Source organism: Xiphophorus maculatus, chromosome 22 (genome assembly GCF_002775205.1).
Source record: "Xiphophorus maculatus strain JP 163 A chromosome 22, X_maculatus-5.0-male, whole genome shotgun sequence".
NCBI lineage: Eukaryota > Metazoa > Chordata > Actinopteri > Cyprinodontiformes > Poeciliidae > Xiphophorus > Xiphophorus maculatus.
In genome coordinates this window covers 24175169-24195239 of record NC_036464.1, presented here as the reverse complement: position 1 = coordinate 24195239, position 20071 = coordinate 24175169, and the positions used below count along the sequence as shown (strand labels likewise).

The following is a 20071-nucleotide window of genomic DNA, read 5'->3' as shown; positions in this document are numbered from 1 at the left end:
TTAATGACAATTGGAGCATCACTAATTTTAGTCTCTTTTTGACTTTTCAACACATTTATTTTCCCACCATAACATAATGTGTTTGTTTTACTTTTCATCATGTAATACACTTTGAACTATTGTGTCGCTGCACTGCCCTATACAAATAAACCTGGGTTGTGTAATGTATTTTATATCAGCGTTTTGGTATTTTGGACACTCAGTGGTGCTGTTGGCCGTAATATTTCATACTTCCCTCATGTTTGCCAGCTGGTATTCAGTGAAAAAAAAAAAAAGAGAATGACAACCAAAACCAGAACACCACACTTTGACTTGTAATTAGTAAAGTTTCTTTTTTTTTTTTTTACTTTAGTATTTTAAAAATAAAAGGTTTTATTTATGTATTACTGTATTAACTGTAGTGTCACTCTGAAAATAGTGGCACTACAGTTATAATCTGTGCTCAAAGAGGTTCAGTCTGTCTCATATCCACTTCTACAAATACTTCTCTCTTTGTTGCTCTGTGTTTCCACAGTTAGCGTGTTTTCACTACTGTGAGGTGGAATAAAAAGGGGAAAAGGGAAAAAAAACAACTCTGAAAACTAAACAATAATATAACCAATAACATTTCTCTGAAAGAAGACACGTGATTTGAAAGCTAATCCAAAATTTGTTGTTGTTTTGCTGTGTAGTCTGTAAAAGTATGAACAATCTGCCTCCATCAAGGGGTTGAAAATAAGCGGAAGTAGATCACCTGCCTTCACAAAACAAAAGCACGGAGCTCGTCACTGAAAAGTTAACTGAATTTAAATTGGCTGCAATTGCTGCTGTATATTCTACTGTCTTCTCTTCTAGCCTGTAAATAAAGCACTACTACTATTATCCACATTCTGCTAAAAAAAAAAAAAGAAAAGAAAAGAAAAGTAATAACAATAATAAAACATTAGTTGTATAATCTTCCTGGTTGTTGACATGATCAGCTGTCATGTAAATCCTGGCAGAACAAAACTCCCAAAACTAACAGCTGAATATTCTGGCTTCATCAAACAAAAACAACAAAATGAAACATGAACTTTTTAGATGCTAAACTATTCCTGGTTATAACACATAAACACAAGAACTGTCCAAAACAAAAAAGTAAGTGCAAAGACTATTCCAACACACATTCCCTGCCACTAGAGACCTAAGTATATTGAGTTGCTGCCATGTGATTGGCTGAGTATGTTACAGGTGTAGCCTACCTAAAAAATGATCAGTATTTAGTCTTGGTTAGTGTTCCAGTTATGCCAAAAGTCGGAACTCGGAGCTTTGACTTCACACCACAGGTAACAGCAGCAGTTTATGTCCATAACACTAGATCTTTCTAACATCATCTTAAGCTTTGCTTTCCGTTGGTTTTGGACAGACTCTTGCAAGTGTCTTGTAAAATAAACATGTTTCCCACTACAGCTTGACCTTACTCACAGCTGTTTTTGCCATATTCAAATTGAAAGTCGCCCAACAAGTTCTAATTGGGGGAGAGTGATGGGGGGCTTGCTCCCAATTTCCCCACTAGGAAATCCGACCTCGGAGGGCGTTCCAGTTGATTTTCCAACTGTGGGAAAGTCGGGATTTCCCAGTTCTGACTACAACTGGAACGCAGCACTGATCCCCCAACGCTCTGCCAGTAGTTTATTTTGGAAAACGGCGGAAGTTCCGTGCGTAGTAGCGGAAATTTACATGGAGACAACAAGAATCCGTGAAGTTGAGTCGACAACGCTTTGGGAATATGGAGGGAGACTGTTTGGAGGTTCCGCTTGGTTTAACCAGAGTTTAAACGAACTTTAAACTTTTTACGAATGTGAGACAATTGATTCACGGGCATGTGGTGGTGCTTCGCCTCCACGGTGAGGTGGAGGTTCCTCCGGTCGGCCGGCAGTGATCTCCTCGGTTGGTAAGTTAGACTGCCGTAGTTCTTTCTCCTTGTTGACTAACTGCTGCGGTTTGGATCCTACTGTCTCTTGCGCTGCCGTGTCTTGCCGTGGCCCAGTCCCACGTATCGCAGCTGATTGTCCTCTGCCACCACCTGTTGCTCCGCGAGTTGAAGTAAAGATAAAGAAAACCGCATCATTCGCGGTCGAGGCGCTGATTTAACACAGGAATCATCCGCGCTCAGTGCCACTTTTTACAACACAAACCAGCAATAACTATTGGAATATGAAGCAGCTACTCCCCTGCCTTGTTTGGTACGTTGTCCCAGTGAGGTGTCTGCATCATATGTTTTCATAAAGTGCACGGAGCCGTCTACATTTTGCAGAGTATGTCGCTATTATCATAGAACTACTTATTTGGAAGGAATCCGATGCCGCAGTACCTCATGCTGGAGATACAGAAACGTGTTTTGGGGTCATTTTCAAATGTTTATTTCTCTCAAATCCTAAGAGGTAGCAACAAACTCTCTGGATTATGTTAACAGGTCACCTATACCAGGGTTTTTCCTCAGTGTATTATAAGCCTGGCGGGCCACCAGGCTTTACTTGTGCCCCCATCGGGCTTAGCATTGTTAATAAGTTTTTTTTTTGTCTGCTTCCCTTTTTTAAGACTTTATAGTTGGTGATTAGGTATTTATCTTCCAGTCTTTCAAAAATGGATAACTATTAAATTATATTTTCAAATTTCTTGTCAACTTTAAACATTTTTGAACTTAAAAACACGGCGGGTGGCTGGATGAATGTCGTAGCGCCCTGAGCACGACAGAAACCAGCTTAACAGGTTTTCTAGGGGAAACCCTGTATCCTATAATCCAGAATTAATATTTCTTACTTTTACGCTAATAATAATGACGCATGTCATAAAAATGCACTGTTCTGAACACTCAAGGTCGCTGTACAGTTAAAAACCATTATACAACAATGGCAACAATTGGAATATAAAAGTGTAATAATTAAAGCAAAGAGGAAATGAGCTGAAAAGAGTGGGCTACTCTCAAAATACATGTTTTCAGACGATATTTAAGCAGTGAGAGAGAAGTGATGTTTCATAGGTCAAGGGGTAGGACAGGGAATTTGAGGATCAGCAGGAAGTTCAGTTTATTAACCAGGTGGACTTAGAAATGGGTGTGCAGAGTTTGCCACGCTAATAATTCACAAGCGTGCCTGATAGTTTACCTTCTTTGTGTCTCTCAGGTAAATCAAGTCAGTCACATTTATTATTATCATGTTCAAGGAATGCATCCTTCCTATGCAATTCCACTCGATTCTCATCTCCCAGTGCTGCGTCTGGGATTTCTCCCATTGAGTTTTATTCCTCTGAATTTCATCCCGACCAATCGGCAAACAGAATGAGTTGTGAACGATGATGTCAATTTCTAGTTGGGCTTTTGGAGATTTTGCATCGAGTGAGCAGTGAGATTGTGAGTGCAGGTTTGTGAGCAAACTATAATGTATGGCGTGTGAGCTTATATCTCGCACGCTCGCTCAGTGCGTGTTCTGTGCTCGCTCTGTGCCTGCGCTGTGGCGTTACTTTTATAAAGTAACATTATAAAGTTAATGTAAGAGAACCACACGACCAGTGAACTACACGACCAGTCATACACAGACAGGCCTTTTTCATTCAGAGCATTCTTTGCAGATACTGCATTTACCTGGATAAATAACAACCAATCATAACCAGCAAATCAAAAATACGACACCAAGCTGCAGACGTTATGAAACCTAATACAAGAAATACTTACATTTTGTACCAGAAGTATGTTTAGTTAAGCAAAGAAATATTTGCCCATTTTAGGTCATTTTTCTTTTATATTAGTTTTACTTTTAAATGTGACCGCAGCTGGCCTGCGATGGACTGGTGACCTGTCCAGGGTGTACCCCGCCTCTTGCCCATTAACCACTGGAGATGGGCAACAGCACCCCTTGCAACCCCACAGGGAATAAACTCATAAGATAATGGATGGATTGACAAATGGATGCAACCATGGCTGTTCCAAGTTTTTATAGGGCCTTTTGCAGAATAGGATAGTGGGCCCCCTCTTCCTGTTAGGAACATCACCTCCACTCAGCATTTTCAATACAAATTGGTGGGATTTGCAATACGAGGTCACTTTTAAATGGGTCAAGCTTAAAATTAGTCAGTGATAATTATTTCCTGAGTTGTATTTGTGAACAAACACAAATATTAAACCTATCAAATCATAGCCATAGTTATAATGTGATTCCATAGCATCAGATTGTAGTTATGGCAACAAATCAACCATTAAAGATTTATTTTTCGCATTTTTTGCAAGTAAACTCACCAACTAAATTGAATCTTGCAATTAAATGTTAAACTATTTACTGCTGCAATATGTAATTTTTATAAAGAAGGTTTTTTTTTTGTTTTTTTTTTACATATTTGTTAAAACTGTCGCCATGTCGTGACAGTTTATGAAACAGATAATCTGTGAAATTATCAATGCCATCTGAAGAAATGCACTGCTCCGACCAAAAACAACCAATCAGAGCAGGGAGAAAGATCTGAGCACTATCAATCAATGCAACCAAGCGTGTTAATGGCGGAGAAATAACTATACCGGTTCGTTGCATTGACCAAGCAAATGCAATGGCTTGGTCTTAAATGACTAGGCCAAAAATATATAGAATATAGTAGTTATATTTTTTATTTGCTTTTTTTTAGGAATCTGCACTTGTTTTAAGTATTGTCAGCAATGTCTTCCAATAATATAATTACCTAATCATGTTATTAAATTTCCAGTCACCTTTTAACTTTTTTTTTTTTAACACAAAACCACGGTGGACTGCCATAGTGCCACTACTGCTGGGCTTTTCAAACGTTTTTTGGGGGAAACCTTTTATCTGTAGACTGGTAATACAGACACTTGCACATCATGTCCCTAACTTGACAGTTTGTCATCGACTTGTTTGTTTAAGAAACAGGAGAGGGAGAAATCTACTTCCTTTGTACTGAGAGGTTGCTTTTTCAATCTTCTCGGCAATCTGCTGATGTGCTTAGTGCTGGTACTGGTACCACAGGAGACTAAAGCTGTGTTCTGCCTCAACCGTGAGTCATGGGTCAGGAATTCAAACGGTGTATTTCCTGAAAGGCTCGCTTAGCCTCTGGATCATCTCCAGGATCACTCTGACCACTTTTGCACAGGTAGACGATCCCAGTTAGGAATTGGCCTAATTTCTAGAGGATCTCCTCAGCATGGGATGTTCTGGGTTCTTGAAAATAAACATATTTGAATGGAGACCATTTGTGAAAACGCCGCTAATGTCAACATAAAGGTTGTGCATGTTGTGGCGTTGGTGTTGTCATTGCAAGTTACAGTTGATTGATCTTGTTGATTGACTAACAATTAATTGATTAAAGGCCATTATCTTAAAAACCTGAGATTTTTCAGGACATAGACAGTTTTTTTTCCATGAAATGCTGAATTTTAAAAGAACATCATTTAATTTTAACATTATTTTGTGACGGTTGTTTTAAATACCAACTGATTGAACAGAAAATTGTGGTTTTCTTACATTATCAAACTTGCTCATCTAATAATAATCATTTTGATAATTCTAACTTACCTAAGACGAGAGAAGTTTGGCCTAATTTCACTTCAGACAGTGAGGAAAAACAGGTGGACGTCTTTTTATTCAGCAAAGGTAAACTTCTGCTTTTAACCGTACTAGAGTTGGTGGTTATAAATCAGTCAAGGCTCGACCAGTCTTATGTTTGTTTTGTTTTTCGTGCTTGTCTGAGTCCCCGGTTCCACAGATGTGGTCCTATCAGTTTCCTGAATCTTCATCGAATAATCCTGTTCAGGCTGGAGTGGTCTAAGTAAATTTACAGCAAAATCGGAGGTCATGTTAGGCTTTTTTTTTGTCGTTTTATCATTTTGACTGGCGGCATCAAAAAAAAAAAAATTCTGTCTATTTTCTCTTGTCAAGTTTTGAATAATGATAATGACATAGGCTATTCAGTTGCATTTAATTTTTATTCTGTTTAATTAGTAATATTTAGCTAGATAATCCACATCCCCACACAGATAAAAACAGATGAACACATGTAACTTTTTATTCGCTGTTACAAAACCAGGGTGAGTCGGGTGCAAATCATCTAGGATATGTGATCGAGGGGAGCTGAGCAAGGCGACGCCACGCATGTATTTAGCTCTGCAGTGAGATGCGGTTGTTAAAGTTGAATTAACTTCTGCACATTTCTCTCTTTCCTCAACAAGATAAGCTGCCTATTCTTCCATTTAAACTATAAAATGGATTCATAGTATTCTTCTTTAGTTTTCTCTGTTCTGTATGTGCTCTAGGTTTGTTAAACGCGCTGCAGAAGCTCGAATCAACCAGACATGGAGCAAATAATTTGTCCTGACAAGGCCCAAATGTTGGGTCGGACTCTGAACACTAATCGCGCTCCTTCCTTTGCGCCGTCAGGTTCTGGGTCAGCAGAATGCGTTTAGTTCAGATCTATGTCGGGAATGACATAGATCTGTCATTCCCGATCTATTGAGAAGGGATTTTAAAAAAAAATTGATTTGAGTTGCCCTCCTTGCGGGTGAAGTTGAAAAAGGTGTGAATTGTAGACCCATCAAAATGACGGGCGGCATTCAGATTTTTCCGTTGTTTATTAAAAAAGCTAAACAAAATACGACCACTGAGCCAAATGGTTCTCTAGTTTTACACATTCAGACAGGAAGCTTTGAAGCAGATGCTAACCTAGCATTTTTAGCTGCACTGCCATCCATTTCTTTTCAGCCTGGTGGAGGTGTCAACCCAACCACAAGTCGTTCCAGACACCAAGACAACCCAAAAACTATTTTCTCTCATTTCAAAATAAGAGACTTATTCATAAATTCAACAGAGCTGTGAGCGTCATGTCTGGAGCTTTAAATAATAATTTTCAATTATTTCTCTAGACAAATGTTTCTTCTGATACCTGTCTTGGCCTTTGTGATGGAGACTATTCTGTTAAGAAATGTATTGTAATATTCAGACAGACAGAGGACGAGGGATGAACCTTTCGAAACATACAAAAAGTATCAAACAGGTACTGTAGTTTTATCACTATACAAAAACATAGAATGTTCTATATTTGCTGTTTTCATAAAAAAAAATTAAAATCCTTTTCTTAACTAGTAGAATATTTTTATTTTTTCTCCTTGGAGACTTTAGTACATCAGTTGAGAAGCTTAAGTTACCTTCTTAAATATGAAATTGCGAAAAATAAATGTAGTAAAGATAACAGACTTTGGAAGAAAACCAAATGTGCTGATTGTGAAAGGTTACTTGGAGCTTTGTTGGGGTAAAACATTTTCCCTGTAATTTCTTGTCTCAACAGGCAAGTCTAAACCTGTTGCTTTTTTGTCCAGGCAGTGGGAAGAAACTTCAAAATAATCCTAAACCACACTTCCCACTGAGCCGCACTCACACCGAGTTCTAGAAAAGACTACAAGTTGATCCGACATTCTGGTTGTCTGGAACCAAGTGAAGACACGTCATCCCAAGCAAACTGTGAACCAAAAGTCCAGTGTGATGATGTGAGAAACTGACACATTAAAACGGGAAATTATTTATTACTGCATAAAGGTGATCTACAAGCTTTGAAATCACAGGGTCGGCCCATATATATAGAATATAACTCCTGTGAATGGTAACTTCACAGATAGACCGTTCATAGGAGTTATATTCTAAAACCTCACAAAGGAGGAGTCCAGGTTTCTGATAGAGCAGAACTGAAGAGCTTCAAAATCTGACATTTGTGTTGAATCCAAGTCTGCCCTGATGGAGACACTTCTTAAAATAGATCAGGTATGTAATCACAGAAACTGGGTTGACAGTAATGCTGTTTTATCTTTAGCTACTTGTGTGAAAAAGACAGTACTTCCTTGGACTGGAAATACTTCAGGGAATCTGTTGGGCATCCAGGATTTCCCAAGGAAAACTTGTTAAGCCGTGCTTTTGTATTAAAAAACGTTATGTTGACAGGAAGTGTTAAAATATTACTGGGTAATTAAATGTTACTGGAAGACATTGCTGACAGTTCTTAAACACACAACTATGATCTTGAAAGCAACAAACCAACAAAAAAAATACTAATACTAAAGCAATAATAAGTTTTCGCACTTCTGCGAAAACTTATGTTCTGTCAAACCCTAAGTAAGTAATCAGCCAGTGGATCTAAAACACCATGTAATGCTGGTCAGATTTAGAACTGGCCCATGGCATAAATAAAGTAAGCAGCTGCTTCAGTCCCCCGCAGACCCACCCAATAGATGCAAACATTTTAACGCAGACCACAGATCTAGAATTTTAACATTAGTTTATCGAGGCTGACAATGTGGTTAAATTTGATTTAACGGTTTCAGCAGATCGTGATCTGCAGCTCTCGCTGGAGCGGTTCGCAGCCGAGTGTGAAGCGGCCGGGATGGGGATCAGTGCCTCCAAATCCGAGGCCATGGTCTTGAGCCGGAAAAGGGTAGAGTGCCTTCTCCGGGTCAGGGGGGGTGTCCTGCCCCAAGTGGAGGAGTTCAAGTATCTCGGGATCTTGTTCACGAATGGGGGAAGAAGGGAGCGGGAGGTCGACAGGCGGATTGGTGCAGCGTCTGCCGTTAAGCGGGCGTTGTACCGGTCCGTCGTGGTGAAGAGAGAGCTGAGCCAAAAAGCAAAGCTCTCGATTTACCGGTCGATCTACGTTCCCACCCTCATCTATGGTCATGAGCTTTGGGTCATGACCGAAAGAACGAGATCGCGGATACAAGCGGCCGAAATGGGTTTTCTCCGTAGGGTGGCTGGGCTCTCCCTTAGAGATAGGGTGAGAAGCTCAGTCATCCAGGAGGGACTCAGAGTAGAGCCGCTGCTCCTTCACATCGAGAGGAGCCAGTTGAGGTGGCTCGGGCATCTGGTCAGGATGCCTCCTGGACGCCTCCCTGGTGAGGTGTTCCGGGCACGTCCCACCGGGAGGAGGCCCCGGGGAAGACCCAGGACACGCTGGAGGGACTATGTCTCTCGGCTGGCCTGGGAACGCCTCGGGATTCCCCCGGAAGAGCTGGAAGAAGTGGCCGGGGAGAGGGAAGTCTGGGCCTCCCTTCTGAAGCTGCTACCCCCGCGACCCGACCTCGGATAAGCGGAAGAAGATGGATGGATGGATGGATGGATGGATGGATGGATGGATGGTTTCAGCAGGGGCTGCCACCTTATCGTGGTGGAGGGCTTTGTGTGTCCCAGAGATCCTAGGAGCTATGCAGCCAGGGGCTTCATGCCCAATGAAGGTCACCCAAGGCAGGCAGGTTCTAGTTGAGGAGCCAGACAAAGCCCAGCCCAAAGACCCTTTATAACAGGGGTGTCCAAAGTTAGTCCTCGAGGGCCGGCATCCTGCGTGTTTTAGTTCTCTCCCTGGTTTAACACACCTGGATCAAATGATGGCTCATAAGAGGCCTTAGGAGAACACTGACATGCTGAGAAGGTTGTTACTACCACCAGGGAGAAACTAAAACATGCAGGATGCCGGTCCTCGAAGACCCACTTGGGGCACCCCTGCCTTATACGATCGTTGGAAACTGTGTTCCCTTGCCTGGATGCGGGTCACCGGGCCCTCTCTTGAGCCAGGCCTGGAGGTGGGGTTGGCAAGTGCCTGGTGGCCGGACTTTAACCCATGGCTGGGCACAGACCGAAGAGGAGACGTGTCTATCTATTGCGGCTTGTTTTGTACCGACCGTGAATCACTTTATACCTGCCAGGGTGATGATGTCACTCTCCTCATGTCTTAAAGTAAGGACTCTTCAATGATGAGTCCCTTCCTGACAGTAACTGGTTCTTCAACTTCTCCAAATAAAGCAAGAGTTAGGGGTTAACCAATGGTAAGTGTCTCACCACTCACCATTGGTAAAACTCTGTAGACTCTCTAAGGTGAATTCACATGTTCATAATGTTTTCATTAAATGAGTCAGTCCCAGAGCTTTATATTATCTCTCTTTCTGTTCAGTAAAGTTAGTTTTCCTGGCAAATTTTAACATTCTTGTTTTGTTTTTGTCTTTTTGTCTTCATATTTAATGTCTTGTCTCTTCCACAGATGGCTCAGCGACAAAGAGACAACATGTCGATCAGTCCATCCTGTGAGCAGGAGACGAAGGGCAGTTTCTTCAAGGTGTGTGAACCCTGAGTAATCAGGAACTGCTCTCTGTTGTTGGGCTTTTCATGAGGAGAATCTAGGATTATTTTAAAAGCTTGGGGTGTGAATGCAGATCTTGTGCTCCTAGTATGGAGCAGCAAAGGTACCAGTTAGAGGGGAGAGGCAGATTAACCTGCCCACTCTAACTGCTATTTTAGTTAAGTTTTAGTTTTCTCTGATTTCACAATCCAGGCTTTTTTCATGTAGACAAATAACTGTAAGCCTCATATTTATCTTACGGGAAGAAATTAGTCTGTGGTGATATTTGACCAGTTTGCAAACTTAAGGAATTTTGACTGATAAAAGGAAGTTTCACATCATGGGTTAGAGATGATTAAAGTTCTTCTAAAGCGGGGGTGTCAAACTCCGGTCCTCCAGGACCACTGGTCAGCATTTTTTAGATGTGCCTCTGGTCTAACACACTGGAATCAAATGGCTGAATTACCTCCACAGTTTGTAGACAAGTTCTCCAAAATCCTGCTTATGACCTAATTATTTGTTTCAGCAGAGGCACATCTAAAAGTTGTGACCCTCGAGGTGTGGAGTTTGACAACTCTGCTCTAAAGAGTGTTTTTGAGTTCTGGCTCCATTTCCAAAAACCTCGGTTATTTTACTCTGGTCAAAGGATGAGCTTCTGTTTCTTGTAAGGCGAAAGTGTGGTAACCTTCTTTCAGCCATCTCCGTAGCAGTGTGCAGCAGCAAGTGGGGAACGTCATGTTCGGGTTAATGTGCCAAAAATCATCTCTCGTTGTCACAGCTGCGTGACAAAAATCACATCTTTTTTTTCCTCAGCCTCTTGTTGCCGCATCTATTGGACCAAAACATTAAACTCACCTTCCTAGGTTCTGGTCCGATGCGGCAAACTAACGTCCCACTAACGCCTTCCATTCTTATTCTGATTATTGACAGCATGGAAAATAAAATGAGATATTTCAGCTTGCCAATCATTATTTCCTCTTTCTCTGAACTCATAATAGGCGTTCCTCTCTGCCATGATCGCTGTGTAGGAGGGGTGTTTTGTGGATCTTGAGGGATGTGTGCGAAATCGAATTCCCCAAGTCAACTGTTTGACTCCGGCCTGACCATGCGGGCCCTTTACTTTGCTCCTTTACTGCAGACACTTTATCACTTGTGTGTGGTGTCTCGTTGAAAAAGGTTTAAACCACTGCAACAGTATGAAGGAAAGTTTTAGTGGTTTAAAACATAACTACAGTGGCCCAGAAGGGTCAACAATATGCAAAAGCCACAGTGGACGATATGCTAAAACTAATGTTACTGGTGCTACGCTAAAATGGAAGTTATGCTAAAAAGTGGTTATGCTAAAGAGAGGTTATGCTATAATTTGCGACACTCTACAATGGATGTTGTGGAGGTTATGCTAAGACGGATGTTGGTGTAACTTCCATTTGAGCAGAGCTTAAATTGTTGTTTTATAGCTTTTGCATTTTGTTGACCCTTTTGGGCCACCGTACATATCTGACATGACATGTGATCATGTCATCCACACCACTTAAAAGCTTCATTCACACTAAGATCAGACCTTGCCGTGTAAAAGGGTGAAGATATATGCTGGCTGTGTTTCTACTGTGAGGAGGTAGAGAATAACAGAGGTTAACCTGCTGTGAGCGAGCATACATAGAATAAAGCCCAGTTTGGTTTTGGAGATGAGCCAGGCTCACATTCTTCCTTTCTTCTGATTGATGGATTTTTTTTCCCTCCCCAAGTAAAACTGGTTTTGCTGGAGTCCTAGCTGCACTGTGCTTTCCCAAAAATGGCTTCCGTGTCTTTACACACACCTGTTATTATTATTTTCTTTGTCTCTTTCTATAACTTTCATGGCTGTTTTTTTTTTTACAAAATCATGTAAAGCATATCAAGTTGATCTTTCTGTTGTGAAGGAGGCCAATTGTTGAACAGTATTGCATGTTCCGGGGACCTGAGGTTCCACCGAGAATACAGCAAACTGGCTGATTCGCTCAGGTAACGTGGTCACGTGGAGTAAGGAATAGGAATTGATGAATTGCTCTGAAACAGCTGAGCTCCATGCTTCCTCTTTCTGTCGAAGCTGTTGGTCAACAGAAAATCTGACCAGTCAGCCAAAGGGGAAATGAAACACACGTCAATCTGCAAAGCTCAGATCAAGATCCACTGAACCACACACCTCAAGAACCCACGGTCCGTGGAGATATAAAATCATAAGGCTTGGATATTTGTTCAGCGTGAAGCTTTTTGATGAAGGCAGCTTGATACACAGGTTAGTTCTGTCAGTTCTGCTGGTTTTCTGCTCTTTCCACACCTGTATCTCTGCATCTTTCAGCTGTGTGAAGAACACTGGCGGAGCGGTCTGCTCAATGAGTCAGAGCCACATTTAATGAATTGAGGAGTTTTCAGAAAGATTTCCTCTGAGCCTGGGGGAGTACAGGGTTGTGAACACTCTGTACTCCCCCACCATGAGTTAGGGTGGGTTTTACAAATAGCAAATTATTTCTTAACATAAATCCCAAAAACTGGGTAAGCACAAAAAATCCACATTTATGAAAAAGTGTGTACGCACTGATCCAACAATTCCTTCATACATGGCTGTCTATGTGGAATTGATCATAAATAAAGGAATATCAGACATGTGTCTCTTTGAGAAATGAAAACAGATGAAAGTAATCCCTGCAAGTGTGATTCAGTATCGTGTCTTGATGGAGGAAGAAACAATCAAAATGTATGTTGAAGGTTATCCTAAATAAGGCCCCTAAACACAAAGCCAACATCGACATTTCATGTGCAGAACCTTGAACATGCCTTCCAGTTTTTCACAATTCGATCATTCAATCGTGAAAATTCACACTCAAGTTGGAGGATTTTGAAGTGGTTCTTGCAAGCAGGTTCACCTGTGCTAGCATTTATACGATTCCTCCGTGAAGGCTCATGTTAGCAGAATACGGCACCAACGCATGCATCAACTCTGCGTTAAAGGCAAGCGCTATGACGCTTGCTTTTCTCGTGTGCACTCAACGCCGACTTTCAGTGCACAATTATAACTCACCCTTATATTTTTATGGCCATCTGTTGGTATATTTAGGACAGCAGAGGCCAGATTTCTCTTTAAACTTCTGGCTTGAGCTGTTGTTGAAGGTAACTCAAGAACCATTTTCTGTGGTGCATTGAATTAAGGCGATGAATTATTATATAGAAATTCAAAGTCACTTTGGGAGGGATCAGTGTTATTTGAATAAAGATACATGTAAAAGCCTTATAATTTCTTTAGGGTAATTTATTGAGTAACCCGTTGTACTGTAATTGTGCTCTTGCTTCGAGTAATCTGCTCCGTTCTTCTTAGAATGTGACCAGACCACATCCTAAGAAGGTCTGGTTAAGAGGCGCACTCATTCACTAACCATGCAGAGCATCACATTTCCCATCAGCAGCTGTAGAATGACAACAATTACTAGTAAGGAAGGGATGTCCTAGTTCAATCTCCAGTGTCTTGATAGGCTATTTTTCAAAATTAATATCAGAGTTGTAGACTTCACTCCACTTCAGTCTTGTCTGAGTGTCAGTCTTATAGTGATAAAGAGCCATAGAAAAGTTGTAATTGTATGAAGCTGTATCTTTTAAACATCCTCATATTGCTGTTTGTGTCCTGGTAGTTGATTGACTCGATCGTCTGGGAGATCGGCACACTGAAGAAGGAGATGGGGAGAAAGACAGAGACTGCGGAAGACAACCGGGAAACTGATTCACATGTGGGGTAAGCTCCTACTGTCTCTGTTGCATACTGTTAGGAATGCTGACTATTTTCTGTCCTGGGTCTTGTTTGACTTGTGCAGTCCCAGTTGCCACCAGCAGAGAGTGTTCATGGCAAGTCTTTAGCAAGAGCTTGAACTGGAGTTGTCACTGCGGTCATTTATTCCCCTTTTGTCTCACAGATTCCAGAAAGTACCTGAGAAACGTAGAGGAAGTGGCAGAGTGTTTGGCTTTGTTTGGAACACTGCTGTTCATTCCTGTTACTGTCTTACCGTGAAGAGATGCAAAGAGGGAATGTGTGTGTGTGTGTGTGTGTGCGCGCGCGCTTAATAGGTCTATATTAAAGGCTAAAGAGTTTGACACCATATTCTTGTTCACATTGTTTATAGATGCTAGTGCACAGCAATAATTGCAGAGAGCTCGCTTAATTTTAACTTATTTAACTTTTACTATAGTGATGAGACACAATCAAACATAATTAAATTAATTTATTAACTATTTTGTCACAGGAGTGATCACTAGTGTGCCAGAGCTGTGATTTAGATGTTTTATTTTTTATTTTTATTTTTGACATTATTTTTGCTGTAATAATTAATTAAAGTTAACAACTGTAATTTTGATTGGGAATGAATGATCAGCTAACTACATTTTCTAAACCAGTCAATTAAAAACAAACGAATGAATGAATATCATCTCTGACATGAACACATGGTAGCGTTATGGATGATGACAGGATGATTTGGAGCACGTCTGCGTCGGGAGAGCATTCAAAACCGCTGGCTGGAGAGGCTCTTTCAGTGCCACTCTCCGGTGTGGCAGCGCGTACTGAGCAGAGGGAACTAAAAATAGAGGAGTGTTGAGGAAAGAAAACGGTTCGGAGTCGGACTGTAAAAGCTAAATGCAGACGCAGCTCCACTATTAGCAGCCGCACGTCTCTGAAGGTTTGCACCCGACTCACCCTGCAGAAACAACAAGCGACAAGATGGAGCTGGAAGATGTTGAGCAAAACGGGGAAAAAAGGGAGAAGTTACACTGCTTACTCAAATGGAGCTATGAAAATAAAAACAGTAAAAATCTTCATTAAAATATTGTGTCAGGTTTCATTCAGCCTTGAGCTTCTCATTAAAGTTTATCAGTCAAGTTGGCAAGATGTCGTTTTACTTCAAGTCAGGGCAATGTGCCATATTCTTTTTTTGGGTTGGGGAAACTTTACTCATAAAGTGAAGTTTATGAGTAAACTTTACTTTTTGAAAAGTAAAGTTTTGCTTTACTTTTATTGAGTAAAAGAAAACTAAAGTTTTACTTTACTTTTCATAAAGTAAGCTCTATTCGACACTACCAAGGCAGCTGGGAAAGTTTTACAGTTAAATTGTACCTACAGTACTTTGGAGTGACTTTACCTTCAGAAAATGTTCTGTTGAATTTTTGTTTCAGTTATTGCGCAGGAACCCGGTATGTTTCTCCGTTTTCATAGTCATGTACAGAATAATAGACTAATTGTGTTTTGCAGGCTGAGCGAAGAAGTGGGACGTCTATTTCTTCAAGCCTCGCCTTGTCCTGGGATGGGAGCCGGACCGACCAAAGCAAGAGATTCAGGCTATGACTCTCTCCACCGTCGGCTCAGTGTTCTGGAGAGACTGATGCACACGCATGCCGTGTGGCTGCAGCTGGGCCTCAGCCACCAGGATGCAGCTGGAATACTGCAGAGCCAGCCTGCTGGGGTGAGAGGATAGCAACCAGGGCAGCTTCTTCTGTAACTATCCTCCTGTCTGGCAGACAAACACAAAGCACCTTAAACCACTTTTTACTATTAGGGCAGTTATCTAATAAACCAACGTTTTCTGTACGAGGTGAATCGTACCTCTGTTGGACAGAATTGGTTGAATGAAATGCTTGTAGAGCAGCGATGATGTTCTCTAAGCATTATCAAGTGACCAGTGTCAGATCAGGCTTTTAAAAGATTGACGATCGGCCAGAAAACTGCAATCGGTGGACTTCTGATGGAGGCCAGACTTTATTAAAATATCATTAACATATGCTGTTCACTGTGAGCCTGATCTCCCCTTTTTTTCTCTGCAGTCATTCCTGGTGAGAAGGTCCACCAGCCTGCAGAGGAAAGTTATTTCTCTACGCATGGACAAGGACTCTGCAGAACCCATCAAAGACTTTGCAGTCAAAGAGAGTCTGTACAGTGAGTTACTTCCATGTCTATTCTTAGAGCGGTCTCTCAGGTTGCGCAGCAGCTTTACAAAGAGCCTGTTGAGAATATTCAGTTAGCGATGCAACAGAGAGCTACAGAAGCAGGCAATGACGTGTGCGGACACCGTAGTCATTGTTAGAATAAGGTGGTGTTCTCCTTCTCGTTCCTCTGTGTTGAACTCAGATTGCTGCCTCGTTCTCCAAAACTGTGGAGGAAATCTCTAAACGAAGCTGCCGGACATCTGTAGGCTAAAACTACCAGAACAGACGTAAATGCTTAAAGGGATTATGGGGAAACTGGGAGAACCCGCAGAGACTTTCAACTGTTTCGCCTTGAATCCATCATTGTCTGTGTTGGTCTGTGGTACATGCTTCAGTGGAGGATCAAATCAGCACCATGCACGCTCCACCTGCTTTGACATAGACATGATGACGTTCTGCAGCCTTATCTTTGCAGGAAATGGCAAACACTTTGGTTTGCTGTTCACCAAACATTAACTAATTGAACTAATTAATTTTCCTTTTCTTTCTCTCCCTCCCTCTCTCCCTCTTCTTTCGCTCTGAATCAGCACACCTTCGTTCATGTCTATTTGCAGTGGAATTTCCCCACTTTTCTCTGTAATTGTGGGCCGTTTCTAACCAGAATGAAAATTCCAAATGCTTACTGAATTGACAGGACAGTCTGCCAGGTCTCTCTTTTCATCGGTCAGGACCAGTGGCCAGCGTTCAGCACCGGAGGTCTTTAGCTAGCATGTTGACAAAGACCGAACTTTCACCCCAGAGAAAAGCTCCGTCGTTTTCTGCACCTCCCTAAGTGCCAGCAGCATTAGAAAGACAGAGTTTCACATAAATCTAACTGGAGTGAACACATTTTTGGGGGGTTACACAAACAATTAAAGAGAAGCCACCTTCTGAAAGGCCACCACCATAAACACAAGCTCAGCACTTGTCGAGACAGCTCCTTTCTTTGGAAACTGTTGAACTGGCTGCAGTGTGCCACATTTGTTGGTTTTTCTTTTCAGAGATCAGCTCTGTTAGGACTTGAGGACTTGACTCATCATGAGAGTCTCCTGGTACGATAACCAGAAATTTCACACATAAATAATACCGTGTACCCCCCCTGTGTTCCTGGGGTTTGGAGAATAACAGCCTCCTGTAGCTAAAACCCGCAAACACTTGAGACACGCTTTAAAATAATTTCTGACTGCCTAATTTAGCAGTTCAAACTCCATATATGCTTTAATACTCATAGTGGAAACCATCGCACCACTTCAGGGGAAGCTAACCTCCACAATCTTCCTGACTTCTGCTGCTGGGGATACAGCTACATAGTGACAAGGAAAATGAATGGCGTTCCTGGATTGACTACCGTATATGTGCCAGCTGACAGTGGGTTAAGTAGCATTGTTCCCAAGTAGTTTCCCAAGCTGCATTTTCTTTTGAATATATCAGATATTCTCCAAGTTAAAAAAATAATCCCCAAATAGACACATTACCCTGTAAGTTATTCTGAGTTTTGCTCCCCAGAAAAATCTGCACTCTAAACCACAAATAGGTTGGGGTCCACTAGGTGGATTTACTTTAATGTTATTTCAATAGACTAAAGCAAAGTCATGGAATGAAGAGTGTGTGAGTGTGTTTGTTTTCAGGTGCTTAGTGTTTTTCTGAATTTTCAGTGTAAGAAGCTGATACCAGCTGTTTTATTAGTCAAGCCATCTGCTCAGGTAGTTAGCTGCTTATGGTCAGCGGTAGTGGGTGAGCTAAGAGCAGCTGTCCAAACATCCAGATTTCTTTCTTTTAACACAATGAAAAGTGAAATGCTGACAAAGCTTGGCAACCGGTGGGGGAGGGGAGACGCAAACACAAACATCTTGGCCCGGAGTGCTGTCTATAGAAATCCTAAACCCATGTCACTAAGTAACTTTAGTGAAAGTCAGTACATGAGAAAAGGTTAACAGTCTGACCTCCAACAGCCTCAACTCCATCAGAAAGCACATTTCTAAGGCGGCCTCTACTTTTAGAAGCAACTAGAGCCAACAGTGAGCACCTACATGGTGCTGCTGCCGCTTCGTCAGCGTCTGTGAAATGTGTGACAGTGTTAGTCTTTCTGCTGCAGAAGCAGCAATTTCTCAGCGAATTCCAAAGTTAGAGTTGACGTGGAGATGTGCTTTTTTTTTTTTTGTCTACAGTCATCCTGCGATTTAAGCATGCGAAACGGCAGCGATTCTGATAGTTCGTTAGTATTAGAGCCAGGCTAAAATAAAATAAAATTACACAAGTACAAACTCACATTATGAGAATACAGTGGTAATAATACCAGAAAAAAAACAACAACAATGTTACGAGAATAAAGTTGTAACAGTATGAGAATAGTCATTATATGAGAAAATAGTCATTAACAGAATTAAGTCTTAATAATACAGACAAAACTTATACAAACAATAAAGATAAAAAAAAATTAAAACGGCTTTTTTCTTCTTTTTTTTACGAGTTTCCTCTAGTAACATTCTTTATTTTACTAATATTATCTTTTCTTGTCATAATACTTATTGTTGTAATTTCATCAGATAAAAAATCTCTTAGTCTGGCCCTAAAACTTTGTTGTGAAAAGAGTAAAATTGAGCTAAATAACTTGTTTTTGTTTGTTGCTTCAGTTTGTTGAAGTTTGTGTCGGCTTGTTCTCCCGCAGCATTCTCTCTGGAGGGATCAGAGCTGAGCTTTGCAGACCTTTTTCGCCTCTTGGCTTTCTGCTGCATCAGCAGGTGAGTTCCCACTGAGTCACCTCTCACTCAGCTCCACTGTTGAAACTCGTTCGGCTGGAGGTGGGACTCCATTGTTCTGTTCTATCTGGTCCTGCAGCCGTCCAGTTCGACATGCTGAATGATGGGGGAGGGGAGCATGTTAAAAAATACAATGGGAAAGGTTAAAGGTTTATTGGAGTAATGGTCCCAGATCTTCATACGGTTGAAACCAGAAGTTTATGTACACCAAATAAAAAGACGCACGCCTTTTTCCCTTAGTGTCTGAAGCAAAATCGAGACCAAACGAACTCATTTTGTGTCAGTTCTACAAAGTTCCTGGAGGTCCTCATAGATCAGGGGTGTCAAACTCATTTTCGTTTTTGGCCAAATCAAGTTCATAAATTCTCTTAAAGGGCCGGTGGTTCCATAATGTATTGATAAAACTGTTATGACCAAACAGTTCTGCTTTAGTTTCTTCACACCACAAGACATGGCTCCAAAACTGAAGATCTTTTTCCCTGAGTTATTTGCGAACTGCAGTCTGGCTTTTTACGTTTCTTTTGGAGTAATTGCTTCCTCCTCACAAGAGTGTCAGTGTGTGGTACTTTTCACTTTGGACAATGGCTCTGTCCTTCCAGCTTCAGCAGCATCTTCATGAGGTCTTTGGATTTCGTTCTGGGGTCAAGCTGCACATTTTGGACCAGAGCCCATTCATCTGTGGGACAGAGATGATGCGGCACGATGGTTGGACGCTCCCATCACTCGCGTGTCATTGTTTGAACAGATGAACATGGAGCTTTCTAGCATCGGTAAACGAAACAGATTTGTGCAAAATTTTCTTCCTAATATCGTGGCTCGCTTCTTTTGACTTTCTTAACGCGTCAAACAAGAAACCATTGTGTTTCAGCCGTGGCCTTGAAATACATGAATAGGTGTGCCTCCGATCAACTCAAATGAGTCAGTTAACCTATCAGGAGTTTCCAAAACCGTGACATCATCATCGTCCTGACTTTCCCTCATTCTTTAATGAGATAGTAATCATTCTGTATGTAAACCTCTGATTTTGACGACATTGATGAATACATTTCTCTCATTTTTGTGGCATTTAGCAAGTAGAAATAATTTTGCTAATGCTAACTGACTAGAGGAGGTTGGTCTGATTTTAGCTTGAAACGATGAGACAAAAGAGGTGGAAGTCTTTTTATTAAGTGAATGTACATTTCTGGTTTCAGCTGTGCACATAAAGCATGAGCAGTTGGGCTTTA

The 20071-nt window shown here is 41.4% G+C and overlaps 1 protein-coding gene across 3 annotated transcripts in view; it reads left to right on the top strand.

The window, feature by feature from the left end:
- Positions 1-1693: 1693 nt before the first annotated feature.
- LOC102236001 (ras and Rab interactor 2-like) overlaps positions 1694-20071 on the top strand; it is a 30277-nt gene continuing 11899 nt past the window's right edge. The window contains exons 1-6 of one of the 3 annotated variants that reach the window (XM_023327384.1): positions 1694-1912; positions 10030-10104; positions 13770-13870; positions 15377-15587; positions 15946-16057; positions 18755-18827. In XM_023327384.1, the coding sequence (XP_023183152.1) occupies positions 10030-10104; positions 13770-13870; positions 15377-15587; positions 15946-16057; positions 18755-18827 (572 nt within the window). In that variant the 5' untranslated portion in view covers positions 1694-1912. Of the gene's footprint in view, positions 1913-10029; positions 10105-10138; positions 12383-13769; positions 13871-15376; positions 15588-15945; positions 16058-18754; positions 18828-20071 lie in introns of those variants that run through there. The other 2 variants (XM_014471589.2, XM_023327385.1) reach the window with 2 other exon arrangements.